Source organism: Ambystoma mexicanum, chromosome 8, assembly GCF_040938575.1.
Source record: "Ambystoma mexicanum isolate Mex_15411 chromosome 8, UKY_AmexF1_1, whole genome shotgun sequence".
In the NCBI taxonomy this organism is placed as follows: Eukaryota; Metazoa; Chordata; class Amphibia; order Caudata; family Ambystomatidae; genus Ambystoma; species Ambystoma mexicanum.
The window spans coordinates 1,176,534,818-1,176,550,645 of record NC_090929.1 but is presented as its reverse complement, the minus strand read 5'-3'; the positions used below and the strand labels follow the sequence as shown (position 1 = coordinate 1,176,550,645).

The window sequence follows — 15,828 nt, the reverse complement described above, 5'->3', positions numbered from 1 at the left end:
TAAGAAGCGTCCTGCTGCATTTTCTTTGGACAGGAAAGATGGCAAAATTAGCATGGAATACGCTTACCCCATCAATAGAGGTATTCCGGACTTGGAGCGATATTATTGATAACTCAGTATGACCCTTGGTATCCATAAAGTATTTCAGAATGGCAGATAATTTTGGGGTTGACTTAAGTCCAACACCTATAGTGAAACTATTTAACTACACAAAATGTTTTTCCGGTATATGGGCACTGATAGGTTGGGGTGTTGTTGCTCTTGGCAAAGAGGAATGTAGCTAAAAGTTGGGGCAGAGGTGCAACACGTACATTAAAGAACTGGCTAAAGTATATCATATTTTCCTATGACACTGAAGTCCTCTTCAGGAAAACTGTACCAGACCCGTGCAGGCCAGCAAATATATGGATATCATACATGCAAGAACTATTTGGTGACCAGAGTGAATCAGGACACTGACAGCCAGAGGTCAACTCCTTTACATTGAGGGGATATAAGTGTCATGAGTGGTTTTGAGATTAACAAGTAAGGATGGACTACACAAGGGAGTAAAACAGGGATGTGTGGAGGTCAATAGTCAGGCCAAATAGAGCATGCCCTGAGATTGTATTGGTGGGAGTTGGTTGTACGCTGGATACTGGATGAATTTTCTTGTGATTTGTTTTGTTGTGTACTTTAGAAAACAAATATATGTGTTTCTTTTTAATCTTTGGGTTGGTGAGCTTGTTGCCTGGGTCCAACGCGTTGTAAGAGGATTCAATTCAACACTACAGCTAAGTCAATGCCTAGTCTGGGATACTGAATGGAAACCCTTATTGATATATCTTTATGTCCAGTTCATGCGTTCTGGATGACTACCCCTATATAACACCCCTCTCTTGGAATCCTCCTGACCCCACTGAGCCAAGAAGTAGTTCTGTTTTGCAAGTTTAAAAGGTTTATTTGATAATTTAAACAATATAGATATATATATCACACTTTATAATAAATTAATAATTGGATATCACACTTAATCTGATATGATAAAGATTAACAACAGAGAATCTGGCACTAGCACACTTGTGAATAGGAACAGAAGAAGAAGGTGGTAGAGAATGCTTTATATAAGTTCAGATGGATGTAATGTTGAATGAAAATGCAATACAGAAAATACTCAATATGATTTCAACAAAACAATGTAATCACTTTTCTCTGGCAATCCCCTCCCCCCTTTATGCAATGCAAGGAAATGGAAGGAAAGCACACAGTTCTCAGAAATGCAATCAAATGTAATTCAGTTCAACCCAGCAAGCTTAGAGTACAGATCGGAGTTTTAAACACAGGCCCAAAATGCTTTTACATGTGCTGGCAATGAAGTGAAAAATATGCTAAAATGCTTTTAATTCCCTCTAGGAGGTTCAGGGTGAGTGAAATCAAGTTAATATTAGTCCAGGCTCACTTTAGCAAGGATCTAGGAGTAGCTAGCAGGTTAAACGATTTTTTGGCAACTGAAAGCAAGAAAACTCTATTTTCACACGTGGAGAAATTTGCAAATCGCGGCAAGTCTCTAGGATAAACGGTCACAGAGATATGAGCGATATGGTAAAGGTCGTTTTTCAGATTTGAAATTTTAAAGTTCAAAAAGACAAGTGACAGCTAGCAGCTAGAAAATGACAGGTGACAGTTAGGAGGCAGTTCTACTTAGATTAAAATAGCTTGGATTATATTATTTTAACTAAGAGATTGTTTCTGCACAGTTCTGCTAGGTACTCACACTATATTCTTGAATTAGAATGGGCCTCGCCACGGATCTGGTCAGGTTCTAGACTGGACTCTGGTCTGGTCTCGGCACTTCACAGTGATCTGGGTCAGCTCTCTGGTTTTGTTAACAGTGGTCTGGGTCAGCTCTGCTCTGCTGGTCTAGCCTCTCTGGATTCTGGAGATTGATGGATTTGAAGTCTCTATGTTGGCTCTCTGAAGGTTGAGGGAGGTAAAGTATGGATTTTCCCGGCAGAGCGTCCCGCAGCAGATGGATTTGAAGGTCCCTATCTGTCCTGACTGTCTGCTTTTATGTGTTTTGAAAATGGGTGTGTGTGCAGCATCACTAGGCTCTACCCCTCTCCACTTGTCATTGGCCAAGCTTTCATTTCTCCCCTGATTGGGGGAGCTAAGTTGTGTCAGAGTGATGTCATTTTACAGTCTGCAGAAAGTCCACTCCTCCTGTCAACTTGCACACAAATCTAGATTTGAACCAAATACATATTTGCAGAGGTACATATTGTTTTAAAATCATATGCCCCCATCACATGTCACATGGGGTATACTCTGTCCAAATCTGCTCTTCCTGGGAGCTTGCATTCAGAAATGGCGACATTTGCACTTTTTAACTGGTTTCGCAATATCGGACATTACCCCAAATTTATACACATGTGCGCAAGGGGTATGGACATTACTTGATGAAGTGTCAGATTTTTAACATGCATACATTTTAAGTAATATCCTCTTTTCCGCTAAAACCCCCCTGAACATACCACCGGGTCCTAACACGTCTTCAAATGTGCACCGAAAAATCACAAGGATTATGGCATCATTTAAATAATTATGACAAGTCCGTACTATGAGTTATTCATCTTTTTCTAAAACCATATTCTGGCTACAGGGGTGTGTCTTTTCAGGTCACATGGTACAGAAACCAGTCTTTCCAGTTTCTGCCAAGCTCAGAGACTCTGCCCCTCCCAGCTTCTGCCAAGAGGAAGCTGTTTTACGACACCTGCAATAAACCATCTGCCTGGGCCCTGGAAGGCCCATTGTTCAAGAGGAAGCCATTTATGGCCCCCATAATAAAGCATTTGCCTGAGTCAGGACAGGGCTTTGTTCAATTTCCTGCAGAGCCCAGGTAATTCAATCAGAGAAGTGTCATATCCCTTTTGGTGGGAGCAGCAAATTGCAGGTCGGCCTGGGAACACAGCTGTTGTGCAAGTCTCAACTCCTGTCGGGGGTAGCTGGTGGGCAGAATTCAGTTCCTAAAGCCAGGTTTCAGATAAAATGTCACTTTTTGTTCCCCAGTTTAAGTCAAGACAATTTTTACATATGCAGCTAGAATGCTGATTCTAAGTTCAAAACTATGACATTTAAACAATTGCAACCTATGTGACACTCAAAAGTAGGTCACTCATTTAATTTAAACATTTCGATTTTGGTGGTTTTAATCCAGTTTCAGTTAGGCTGCTGACATGCATATCTCAGCCAGTTTTGTGATGAACATTGTTTTAGGCTCATCCTCTTTCCAGATTTTGTATGCCCACAAGACTTTATTCTGCCAGATGTCCGCTGGTGTTCAGTGAGATTATTGGATGTGTTGCAAATAGGCATTTTGAGCTGGCATTCAGAGAAACAAAAGGTGATTTTAAAGTGCGGTTTTTCCTTTGGCACACATTTCACTCATGGCACCCCGGCCCATCCTGCTCGCACTGGTGGGCCGCAAGTTAGGCAACCATTTTAGTGTGCACAACTGCGCGGTTTTCATAGATTCTGGCGCACATGTGGGCTTTTTCGGCCATCTTGGATTTCCTAAGCCCACAGCACCAAATGTTGTAGCATAATAGTCCAAACGTGGGTCAGAACACCCAACAGCGTCGTGGGTACAAGCAGCAACAGAACATTACTCGAAGAAGCTTGGGACAGCCAGCTAATGTCCGATTCAGGGGAGCTCATAAGAAGTTCAATGCATGAATCACGGCTTGACTTCTGGGTTGTTAAGAGGTGGAATCCAGGGCCTCAAGGGGCACAGAAAGCCCTTCAATTGCACTACATGGTGTCCTACACCCCTAGTAAGCAGATGGCTGCTTCCAGTGCAGCCAGTATTTTACGTCCACAGCAGTTCACCGCCATTGGTCCCAGCCAAACATTTGGGAACAAAGGACTTTAAAATGGACTGTACTACCAACAAGTTTCCAGCAAGGTTGTCTTCTTGGTATCCAGGAAAGAATCCCAGGAACGAGTAGGAGACTACTTCCTTAGAAAGGTACATGTTCACAGGTTTTCCGGACCTGGAGAAGCAAGCCTGCTTTAAGTGGTGCAATCCATGTCACTGTAACAAGTGACTCTGGGGGCGGGATGCAGGGAGGATTGAGAGCCTCACAGAAAGGCATAATCCAGTTCCCTCTCTGGTTATTCTAACTCTGCCCTCTTCCCATGCCTGCAACTTCAAGGCCCCTTTGGTGTTCAGTACACTGGTGAGAAGCTGGCCTTTGTTATGCCAGTAGACCCTTTGAAAGCAAGGTTCCCAGAAGATTGCCTGGTGAGACCACATGTGCCTGAAGGGAGGCATCACCTTCCTTCCGGGGATTAAAGAGGACCACACCCTGACTATTGTCTCACTTGGAGCTGTCCAGAGAGTCAGGCGCCACATGATCCACATTTCCCTGGCTTAGCTGGTCTGGGCTGACAAGGTTGGCACTTGTATGTTATCAAATTGGTGTGCCATTAATAGATTAGTTATAGAGTTGAGTCTGCCACAAGACAGATAAGGGAAACAATTGTTATAGTTTGGATCAGAGGGGCAGAAGTTAAATGCAACATATGTCTGATTTGACTTGCTGTGAGAAATGCATGTGATCCTTGAGCCGGCCCTATTCCACTGGAGAGCAGGTGCTGCAGTTGTCAGGAGACTGGTGCCGCAAAGGGCAAATGTATGAGCTATACTTTTGGCATGGCACTTTATGGGAGGGGGGGGCTGATAAGCAGCCTTCCCTTTCCGAAAAAGAAAGACCTGCATTATTGTATTTACTTCATACAAATCAAAACAGTCTGGGCTATTTCACCCCCACCAGATGGCAATTCGTCACAGGTGCACTTCAGATGGGGCGTCACAGGTGCACTTCAGATGGGGGTGGGTAGCCTACACTTTGAGTGCTGCGTGAAAGGAAACTCAGCACTTCATCATTCTACGGTTGATTAACTGGTGTCATCAAATTTGGTAATATGACTTGTTATAATAGTGGGATAATTATGTAGCACTGTAAGTGTACCTCATTAAGTATAACATTATAATTATTATCATTACTATTAATATTATTCCAAGTAGTGTCCATTTGTACAGTTTTCTCTAATCTCCTTATTTTCTTCATTGTGTTGGCACATTTGCCTGAGTTCTTGCTGAGCTGATTGACTGTTTAATGCCATTAATGTCCTTGCTCCTTAAAGTGCGCATACAGATAAGGGATGGAATAGCATTGCCCAATGCGGTAGAGTATGTGCAAAATAGCCTTCAGAACGATGGTTACATGCTTTCAAGGTCACATTTTGGGAGGCGTCAAAGTGCTGAAATGTACACTATTCGTAGAACAATTGTGCATGCATGTCATTTGGGCATTGACAGGTGCATTTTTCATTTTATTTATTTGTATGAACTCAAGAGCAGATTCGAAATGGTGTGGACAAGATTGTACACCTTTGAGATACTTCTGTGTCTTGAAATGTGAACAGCAGGTGAATAACAATGACAGTTGAACCTGCACAAAATAGCTCAACGCGTTTTATTCTGGACAAAAGAAGCTGGTGGAAAAAGACAAAGAAACAAATAACCTGGATTCAACTTCAGATGCAGCTCGTGCTCCCGGGTCTGTTGGAAGAATTAGTAGCAGCTGCGTCAACAACATTAATCTCTCATCCATAAACAGAGATTTGTGGAAGGTATTCATAATTAACCTATAGAGCTACACATCCCTGTATACGGTGGGCTTCTACTTAACATGTTCAGACAGTAGGATGCTAATGACGACACCTGTTCATAGAGTGAGAGAAAAAATAAACCTACCGTATCCAGTGGATTATATTGAATGACATATTCTATTTGACCATTCGGACCATCATCAATATCGATTGCTCCATTGTCTCCAGAAAATCCAGTAAATATGGTAGTTCCAACCGGTGTTAACTGAAAAAAGAGAATAGACAGCAAACAACTTCAAATAAATGTGATCATTTCGAGAGCTGTAGATCTATAACCTTCTATGATAGCCTGAATTTGTCAGAGCAAACAGTGTCTTGAAGGAAGCAAATACCCATTAACAATTTGGCATTCATTCAAGAGCAGAACAAATCAGTTCAGCGAACAAGCCACACACATTACAGAACAATCTAGAAAACATTCCTGGAAGTTCCCCTTCAGTCCAGAGCCTCAAAGCAAAGCACTGTGTTTACTGTGATGAATTAGAGACAATTCCCCCAGAAAACCTGACCCAGGTCCCTTGTCATGTAGCCAGGGAAAGGCATGCGCTGCCTGATCCCGACCCTGGGAGTGGTGCTCTGTGGGAGAATCACATAGGGGTGGGCGGAGCTGGCCAGGATGGGTGAGGAAAAAAAAGAACTTAATAACTTCCCCAAAGACCATACTGTCTTAATGGCTTATTGTAAAGTACAAACTGTGCAAGGAAAAAAGGGATTTGAACATTGAGGACTTCAAATCCCACAATGTCCCAAGTACTAGGATGAAGGAGAGTGATGTGGAGGCTGAAGATTGCAAGCTGCATTCTAAATGACCTAATGACCCACACCTGAGGGAGACTGGGAGGAACAAAAGTACCCCTCAGGTGCAGGCCAGGGAATGTAGTAGTTGGAGGTGGAGTAATAGTTGTAACTCGAATTTGCAGTTAAAGTTGAAGGAAACTGTGGGAGACACCACAACTGCCGTGATTAGCAAATTTCAGGCCAGTTCTGAGAGGGTCTCTCCCTTCAAAGACCACATATGTACAGGTGGCACAGAGGGAAGCGTGATTTTTTAAAGCTTTCCCCCTAAGGACCGCAGATACATAGCATGTGCAGCGGAAAGCAGTACATGTAAAGCCTTTCCCCATTGTGAAGTGGACCTTGGTGTCAGGTGAGCACCGGAGTGTCCCTGGAGCGAGGAATGCTCCATTCCCATTCGGCATCGGCCACAGGAAGCAGAAGGAAGCAGTCTGCTGAGCGGCATACAGCAGAGAAGGCAGAAGATCCTGGGGCAGTGGAGCAAGCGTGCGCATATGTGGCACCCGATGAGTTCAATACTAGAGTATGACCCCGGAATGCTATGCAATCGCTGCTGACCAGATATGATACTTTTGAATACCAAACTGATATAAAGTGGCAAAATTCCAATGTGTTTGAATCCCAAACGGATACCAAGAAATTTAAGTGGCAGAATAAGAACTTTAGGTGAAAAGGGTATCATTATACAGGTGAAGGTCAGAAACATTGCCAGAAGCTAACAAGGGCTATAATGATGCAAGTGCATAAAAACACCATTGCCAAAGCCAAGAGACAGCAATTAAGAATCAAGTTATTTGTAAATCATATTGCCAAAGTGAGAGAGAAGCAGATGTTGTAAATGACCTAAACAAGCACCGCCCAAGCCAAAGAAGAGCGAGTTGGAATAAAAGCCATTATGAGAAGGTGGTTAACAGAGAAAGGTTGGAAAACACAAGTGGCAGGAGAGTTGCCTTCCTGACAGGAAATATTCAGTAAGAGCAGAGCATAACCTGCATTGTGTGTGGCAATCACAGGTGTGGAATAAACAGCACCAATGTGTTTCATCTCTTCCCAGAAAAAGGAGTAAAATTTGATGTTGTGGAAAGTCGAAAGACTTTGTTCAAGTAAATCCTATCAGAGAAGTACTTGCAGTAGTAGTAGAAGTTTTCATTGTTCCAGACAGGCAAGTACACCAGGGCAGGGACTTTGTAGTATTTGCCTGGCAGGAGAACTGACCAGGTAGAAGTCATTGAAGTGCTAAACTGTGGTTACATTTTGTGAAGAGGAAGATGAGGCAAGACCACTGAACAATATTGTGAACTGTTGTGGACTTATCCTCACTAAGAGTCTTTTGTTAATACAGACAAACTGTGGAAATATCCTCATTATATGAGAAGAAGCTGTGTTGAACTCTTTGCTGCCAGTGGAGAGATAAAAGACTGGTTGAATATTGTGGAACTGTTGATTCATTCCGAGTAAGAGACTTTTTGTGATGCAAGAAGATCTTTATTATTTGAACTTTTTTGCAAGAAAGAATTATCCTCTTGACTTTTGGGGTAACATTCTGTTGTAGCTGGGGAAGGTGATTTTATCCAGTTTACAAGGACAAACTGTTAGCAGATGTACATTTGTTATAAATGTTATTTTGATTTGAATTGCCATCCATTACCTTGTTAAGTTGTTGTGTGAAACACTGTGAGGGTCAGATTCCTTTTGTTAGAGTGTTTCCTTTAGTTAATTTGACAGGTAGGGAAATCCTTGTTAGGGTAGAGCTAGTGAGGCATTTAGCAAATCCATTTAAGTTAATACAATGGGATCTTGAGAGAAACCTATCCAAAGTTGTCCGCCTCACATAACTGAACCCTCACAATACTTAGCCATTACCTGGAATGCTTGAAGGTGTGTGCCTTATTAAATTGAAGCTCAAACCATCATGTAAAGGGATACACCATGTTGTGCCATAAGATAGTATGCCTACAGTTTTCATGGAAACCTGGGAGTAGTGAGTAATCACGATAACGCAAAGGTTGACAGATGTATATTGTAAGGGTGTAGACACAGTGTAAGCATGGCGGTTGGCAAAAATGTGTATTCAAAAGATAAATGAAAAGAAAATTCATATCTTGCCCTATTTCTAAGAGGGCATTCCCTGTCTCAAATTAAATGCTAATGGATCTGATGGAATTTCCAAATAAAAACGTCCATAGTCCTATGTCAGAATCCCAACTCTTTCCTTTACACTGTATACTAAACTGAAGAAGTAGTAGGTTTCTTTCATCCAATAAAACAATCCCTTTCTTCTGGATTGGGGATCAAAACTTCACTGTATAAAGTTGAGGGTCCTCAAAATAAAGTTCACATCCATCTGCTGGGGGAATGTCGCCCTCCCCCTGGCCTTTCTCAGACGTATGCGGCAGGCAACAACTGATGGGGGAATGTCTCCCTTCCCCTGGCCTTTCTCAGGTGTATTTTGTGTGTGGGTCCCACACCACTGTCGACAGACCTGGTTGTCTCCCCTGCTAGGTATTGTGCAGAGGAAGAGGTACTGTACTTCTCTCCCTATTTGGCTTTGGGTCCCAGAACCCTACATTATCTTCTGTATCTGGTTTTCCTGGTGCACTACCCTGCCAGGTATTCTACCGACTCACTCTAAGACCATCTCTGCCTGTGTACATGTGCCAGAATCTGGTTCTCCATCTTCTCTGGTCTATCCCTGCTTTCCCCAACAACCCTGTTACCTGCGGGATGGTTGGTGGGCCTTCGTTGCAGGTATGGAGTGCTCCTTCAACTCCATTTTGTTCTTCACCTCGTCTTTTGGGCTCTGCCCTTTTCACGGCGGCTTTGCAGTGACTGGTCCCAGACCCTGGTTACCGGGCTACTCACCAGGCAAGAAGCTTTCCTGTTGCTCCATTCTCTTTCCCACATTCTTTATCTCTCATGGGCTCTTTCTCTCTGCGCCAGATTGGCAGCGGTAGAGGATGGGCGGTTGGAGTCTCTCTCTCCACAGTCGTATGGTTTGAGGGCTTGCTTCCACTTCCATTCCTACAGCTCTCTTTTCAGTCAGCCTGCTGAAAACCAAAAAAGGATGTCACCTCCGCATCTTGTTTGGCGTCCTCCTCTTTGCCCCAAGCTGCATGGGTCCCAGGTTTCGGCTCCTCCTGGAAGGATCTCCCCTTTCTGGTAGTTCTTTCTTTGTTTTTATCACCAGCCGTTTCTTACTTGGTTCTTGTTGTCTAGACAGTTCAGGTTAGTTCTGCAGTGCATTCAGTAGGGCTCTGCAGCTTTTCCTCATCTCAGTGGTTTCTATCTCGGTAGCTCTCCAGAAATACATGGGAGGGGATGGCAGGGATAGAGAGAGCGGGGTTGAAGGAGAGGTGTGGTTGTTGTGTGTATATCTCCTCCCCGAATCATCATCACTGGTCACATATGGGGTTTCCCTCCCCATGGGATTCTCTCTCCGATTACCACTGCCAGGTTGACTATCAGGTAGTGGCCTCACCTCCCTGGCCTCATGGAAAGGGGCTCCCCGATGGAAGCAGTGACGACATCCTGGGATTCGCTACAATATGCATTGAAAGATAAAGTTGCAAAGAGGGCAACATAATCTTTTAAGGCAGAGGAAATTACTACAAAACACTGTTGCCTTGTAAGAAAAGATACCAGCAAAGTAACATCAATTGTCAAATTTAATAATCTTCCAAAGAATATAACAGATTTCCTGAGGGGTATGAAATAAGTTCTTAAATTATATTACATTCTGGGTTAACAGCATTACGTATGTAACTTCGAGATGACCAAGTGATCTTAAAATGTCCCTTCACCGCACCCGCCTCAACTTCACATGATCCATATTTTTAGAAACTTTTAGAAAAACTATACGTTCCTTTAAGGTATTTTGACAAGGGCGCAACATTGGGTTGTAATTATATGTAACCGTGGAGGCGTGCAGCAATGTGTATTGAAATAAATAAATAATTATCTCTCGTGGCTGGATGGGCCGGACCACAGGGGCGCGTCACATTTTATGCTGTTTACTTTATTTTGCATGTAGCTCATAGCTCCATGCACTTTACTTAGCATCTGTCAGCAGTTTAATGTAGGAGCCTTGCAGGGCGCAACAGCGATGGCCTCGGCCCTGCCAGTATTAATCTTTCTCTGTGTGCAATTAACAGCTATCAGACTGTCCACATAGTGACAGTCTTTAATAGTTGGCATTGGCTGGCAATTAAATTCCTTTTGGTCAGGCCACGTGTGTGGGGTGGGTAATGGGCACAAGTGCGCAGCCGTGCCACCTTCTCAATTCGTCCTCCTCCCCTCCATAGCAACAGAGCCTGTCTGAGCCAGCCTGTGCTTACAGTTCAATGTGGTGTGTGGCCTAGTTGCTTCCTTGAATTGTTTGGTTTGTTTGTCGCCTGCCCCTGGCCCACTTCGACCCAAATCTGACAGTGAGTCCCCAACCTGCCCTCCACCTCCGCTCGAGTCGACTGGTAAGTGATGTGTGTGTGTCACATAAAGTAGCTGTTTGTTAATGCTAACAATGTTTTCAATTATTTCGGGAGGGTGGAAGGCTGAGTCAGGCCTGAGGGGGGCATTGGATTTAGTGTCGCGCGACTCTCTGCTCAGGCTACTCTACATATTCACACAGTCCGAAAATCTCACCTTCACATCCCAGGGTCCACCCAGCCAGATATTTAGTTATTAACAGGAGGTACAGGGTGTCGTGTGGTCGTCATCATTATCTCCTAGAGGTACATGTAGTTTTAAAAATGTAATGAATCCAGTGCCACTTCACTCTTGTAGTACGTGGCCTAGTTGCTTCCTTGAGTTGTTTGCCTGCTTGTGTGTCCTGGCCCACCACGACCCGAATCTGACACTGGCACATAAAATAGTTGCTGTTAATGCTACCAATGGTTTTAATAATATGAGGAGAGTGTTAAGAGTCACCCCAGCAGGTATTGGAACCCGTGCCATGCGACCCTCTGCTCAGGCTGCTCTTCATATTCACAGTCCGAAATTCTCACCTTCCCCTCCCATGAACTGGGGTTGGTGCCCTCCCAGATTTTTGGTTATTAACAGGAGGCATGGGGGTGTGGTCACCATTACATTTCCTTCGGGGTACATGTAGTTTTAAAAATGCAACCAGAGGATCTTGAGGGCAGGGCAGGCAAGGCTAGCAACCTTCAGATTAGGATTGTGACGAAGAAGATGAGCAAGACTAAGCGTAATGAAGTTTACCCTTAAAGTCATGCCTGTAATATTGCAATATAAAAAATCTAATTTGTTAACTTGTGTATTACTGTTCGAAGGAGCCACCTGCAAAAACAGTGACTTGACTTGTTGCACCCAGGAGGAGGATGGGTATCGCCCTGGAAATCCTGACCACTGCCATTCCCCAATGGAACTGCCTCCATATTAACTCAACATGGCTCCAGACCTCATCTCGGGAGGATAGCTCAGGGGCATTGTGCTCGCCATGGAAGCAAGATGACACAAAGCAACACAAGTTCGATCCCAAGATCCGCGCTTAGAGACCTCTGGGTATTAAGCGCGATATAAATAACCTATCATATTATATCTGATATTGACAGTGGGGCTGAAGTATATGCGGTGCATACACGAGGTGGTAGTGCTTAGATGTTTCAGATCGACTGGCATGGCTGTTATTGCAAGGGTGGTGACAGGTGGGGGGACAGGTTTTTTTAGAGCAATATGACCACAGAAACAGTGACTGTGTAAGGAGGTGGTGACCGTGACCACTGTGCTGGCGATTTTAAGAGTTTTGTAGGTGACTTCTGACACAACTGGTGGTCTCACGGTGCGAGTGGGATGATACTGCTTCATGCTCATGGTCCCCAATGTTTCACTGTCTCTAGATTCAGCTGCACATGTTTGGAATGCAGAGGACACATAGTTGGTGGGTGCACTGGCCATACCTTAGACACTTGGCATTTGGAGGCGTTCACTCTGAACTGTTAAGCCTATGTCTCTGTTTTGCAGGATATGGCTACTTTACAGTTTGTGTGGGTGATCAGGTGTGTGCAAATATATCAGTGCATTAATGGTGCCATGTATCTTTACAACATAATGACAGTGTTCTAGTGGCACCCCGGCATGGATCTCTTCCACTTTCAATGGATAAGAGGGGGTTTGTCAGGGAAATAATGTGGGTATGTCAGACTGTATGATTTGCAGTCCTACCACAATGGAACATCACAATGAATAATCTGTTTGCAGTTTGGGATTCAAGGGTCAGGGTAAAGGTGGGAAAGCAGAGTCTGATCATTCACACAGTTAGACCACTCCAGATCAGTTAAAAATGCACTTAAAAAGGGGAAACATTGGGAGAAGTGCCTATGAAACAGGAGAAGTGTGTTTGAGCTTTTGTTAGGTAGAGCTATGCACAATGTGTGTGCCACATAAAAAAAGATTGAATACATCACATTACAATAACTAATAATGGTAAAGTGAAGCTGAGTGCACAGGGATCATTGAAGAAGCAGGTCAGCAACAGCCAGGTGCAGCAACCAGCTACTAGCTCCAATGGTCAGAGTGATCTTAGAGTCAAAGATGTGTCTGCACAGGAGTCTGTCTGCACAGCAGTTTTGCTTTCCAGAACAGCCGATGAATTTCAACTGGAGGTTCTTCCAAAGGGAGCACATTGCCTGATAATGCCTTCTTCTTGACACAGCCTTAGTGAGAGAGAAGGACCTGGTAGATCTTCGGACTCCGGTAGGCAAGTACATGGTGAATTCCTGTCTGTTGGATACAGGGCTATGTGGGATATATTGACCCAATCAACACATTGCCCCACATCCCTAAACTGCATCTGTGCATGAAACAGCAACCTGGCTGTGCTGGCTCCTGTGCACGCCAGGATCTCTAAATTGCATTTTTACAACCACCAAAATAATGGCTGTGCCACCCTGCCACACACATTTCAGGCGGGGAGGGGAACAGAGTACACACTGCAGGAGTGTGCCAGCGTGCTATGCAACATTTAAAATGGAATGAAGTGAAATAGGTAGCATTGCCTTGCTGAAATTCCCTTTAAAATGACACCCTTTTCAACCTTTAAAAATTCTGTTTTGAGGCTAAATCCATCCATGTACTATGAAACTGTTGTGATTGAAAAGACCTGGCCATGCCCAGGAGAAGTCATTGTGCATTAGCAAAACCATGTCTAGTTCCTGAATGACAGGCCCAGTCATCTTAGCTTGGAAAGAAATCAACCAGGGGCTTTGTTTTCAGTTTACACAGGAAACACGTCTATTTGCTTTGCAAAAGTATCTAAAAATCAGCTGTTCAGAGAAAGACTCTAAATAGCTGAGCCATGCCTGTTTAAATGTATCCATGCTGCAGAACAACTCCAGCATTCAAAATTATAACCATGGCTGCATGGCAGTGTGTGGATTTTCTGGAGATGAAAATCTAATTTAGAAGAAAGAAATGTTAGAAGTTTTTAAACACATGTGGTAAAATGGGCTTTGCTGACTGAAGAAAAATCGCCTATTTCAAAGTAAATTGTTGAGTGAAGGCCTACTTACTTAGCAATGTAAAGGGATTATGTGGCTGGTGATAATACATGTATGGGCTATTTTTATTCCACAGGTTTGTTAAATCAAGTCTCAGAAATCAGGAAATAAAGACTTTTAAATCAACTGGGCTGAGTTGGCAAGCTCTACACAAAACCTGGTCTTCCAGTTGTTCAAGTTCCAGCCCTGTAACTTCGTGTAGGAAGTGAGGCACACCATAAACTTCCAGGACACCAAAAGTGCTAATTGCCAGCTTGAAAAACTTTGTATGGGACAGGACAATGGGAGTTCACAAGCTCATCAGACATTTGTCTGTGCTCAAGGCTGGGACAATAGCAGTCTTGGGACGCTCACCTGTCAAGTGTGAAAGGCAATAAAACCTTCAATTAAGAGAGAGGCCCCCCATCCTACTTGGAAGAAACGGCCAGTTGGTGTTAGCAGGGAAGAAAAAAATGACAGACAATGACTTCCATTGGTCTTAAGACTATTTTATAAAGAACTTTAAAAATAATTATATGTCAGCTGTCAAAATTGGTAAACATGTGGAATTTTTACAGCGTAAAAGTGGAATTGTGGGCTGTGTTGGAAAACGTGGTAGAATGTCGTGACACACTCTGGACAGAAATGGTGATATATGTTGTATTACCAGAATAGCATCCATGTTGCAAATGTCAAATTGTGTACATTCATTCCTGGGGACAATTCGCATCTGTGTGTACAATTGTGGAATTTTAGGCCAAATCTTTAATGTGTAAAATTACGAAAATGTGTCAGGAAGGCGAAACAAGGTCGCAGAGACTGGAGGTTTGGAGTAATCTGTGCTGCACAAAATATGTAACCTGTGTATCTGATTTACTAAGAAGGAAAACTGCATAAATATCTGTCAGTGGCAAAATTAGATTTTCAAAAAGGAAATGTGGAAGTTTCTAGATACATCACCTCATAAACATGACATCCTTTTCCTGAAATCTTTGATGATCCATTCCCCTGACCCTCTCAGGTATAACAGCCCCCTGGCAGCAGTGAGACTAAAGCCCTTCACACTGGCCCCAATGGCCTTAAAACTCCATTGGAAACATACATGGAGTCAGTCCTGGTGCCTTTGGCACCAGGCTCATTATCAGGAATAAAGCAATATCAGTTTTGGACCTTAATCCAACATGGAGGCTTTTAGAACCAAACCATGCGGTCTAGTGTTTTGGGTGTGGCTGGGCCTGGAACTACTTGGCCTGGAACTACTTTACTTGGGCTATTTAAACCACACCCAAACAGCAGAACACACTTTGCGTTCTTCTGCTCTCCTGCAGCGCAACGCTCACCGTGTCCAGCCCCTGCTCATCTGCTTCTCCGGCGGCCCGTTCCTGAAGCCCTAGATCTGGATTCCATTAATAACCTGGAAGAACAAGAACAGCATTAGCGAGCAAGAACACTTACCTGTGAAGTAACCGGTCTTGAATCCATCCTGCGCTTTGTTTACCTCGCCCATCCCCGGAGTTTGCCACAACCTGCAAAGGTAAAGAAACAAGGACAGCATTAATAACAATTCTTACCTGGGCAAGCAGCAAGTCATGGCAGAACCCTGTGCTTCTCTTACCTCACCCATCTCTGGGTTTCACTGCAACCTGCAAGGGAGATGGAACAAGGTCAGCATTAACAAAGCACTTACCTGGGCAAGAAGCGCTTTGATCACGCATCACTCCGGAACATCACCGCAACCTGTACAAAGAAGGGAAGAGAACACAGGTTAGCAATTAACACCAATAAACAGCGCAGCACTCTGCGCATTTATAACCCACCGTGGTCTTTGCTA

At 43.7% G+C, this 15,828-nt stretch overlaps 1 protein-coding gene across 4 annotated transcripts in view; it reads right to left on the bottom strand.

Annotated features, from left to right (window-relative positions):
• The window catches only part of PCDH15 (protocadherin related 15), a 3,978,145-nt gene that overhangs the window by 2,883,481 nt on the left and 1,078,836 nt on the right, over window positions 1-15,828 (bottom strand). For all 4 annotated transcript variants that reach the window (XM_069611238.1, XM_069611242.1, XM_069611241.1 and 1 more), the window contains one exon: window positions 5,798-5,917. In XM_069611238.1, coding sequence (XP_069467339.1) covers window positions 5,798-5,917 — 120 coding nt within the window. The remainder of the gene's footprint in view (window positions 1-5,797; window positions 5,918-15,828) is intronic.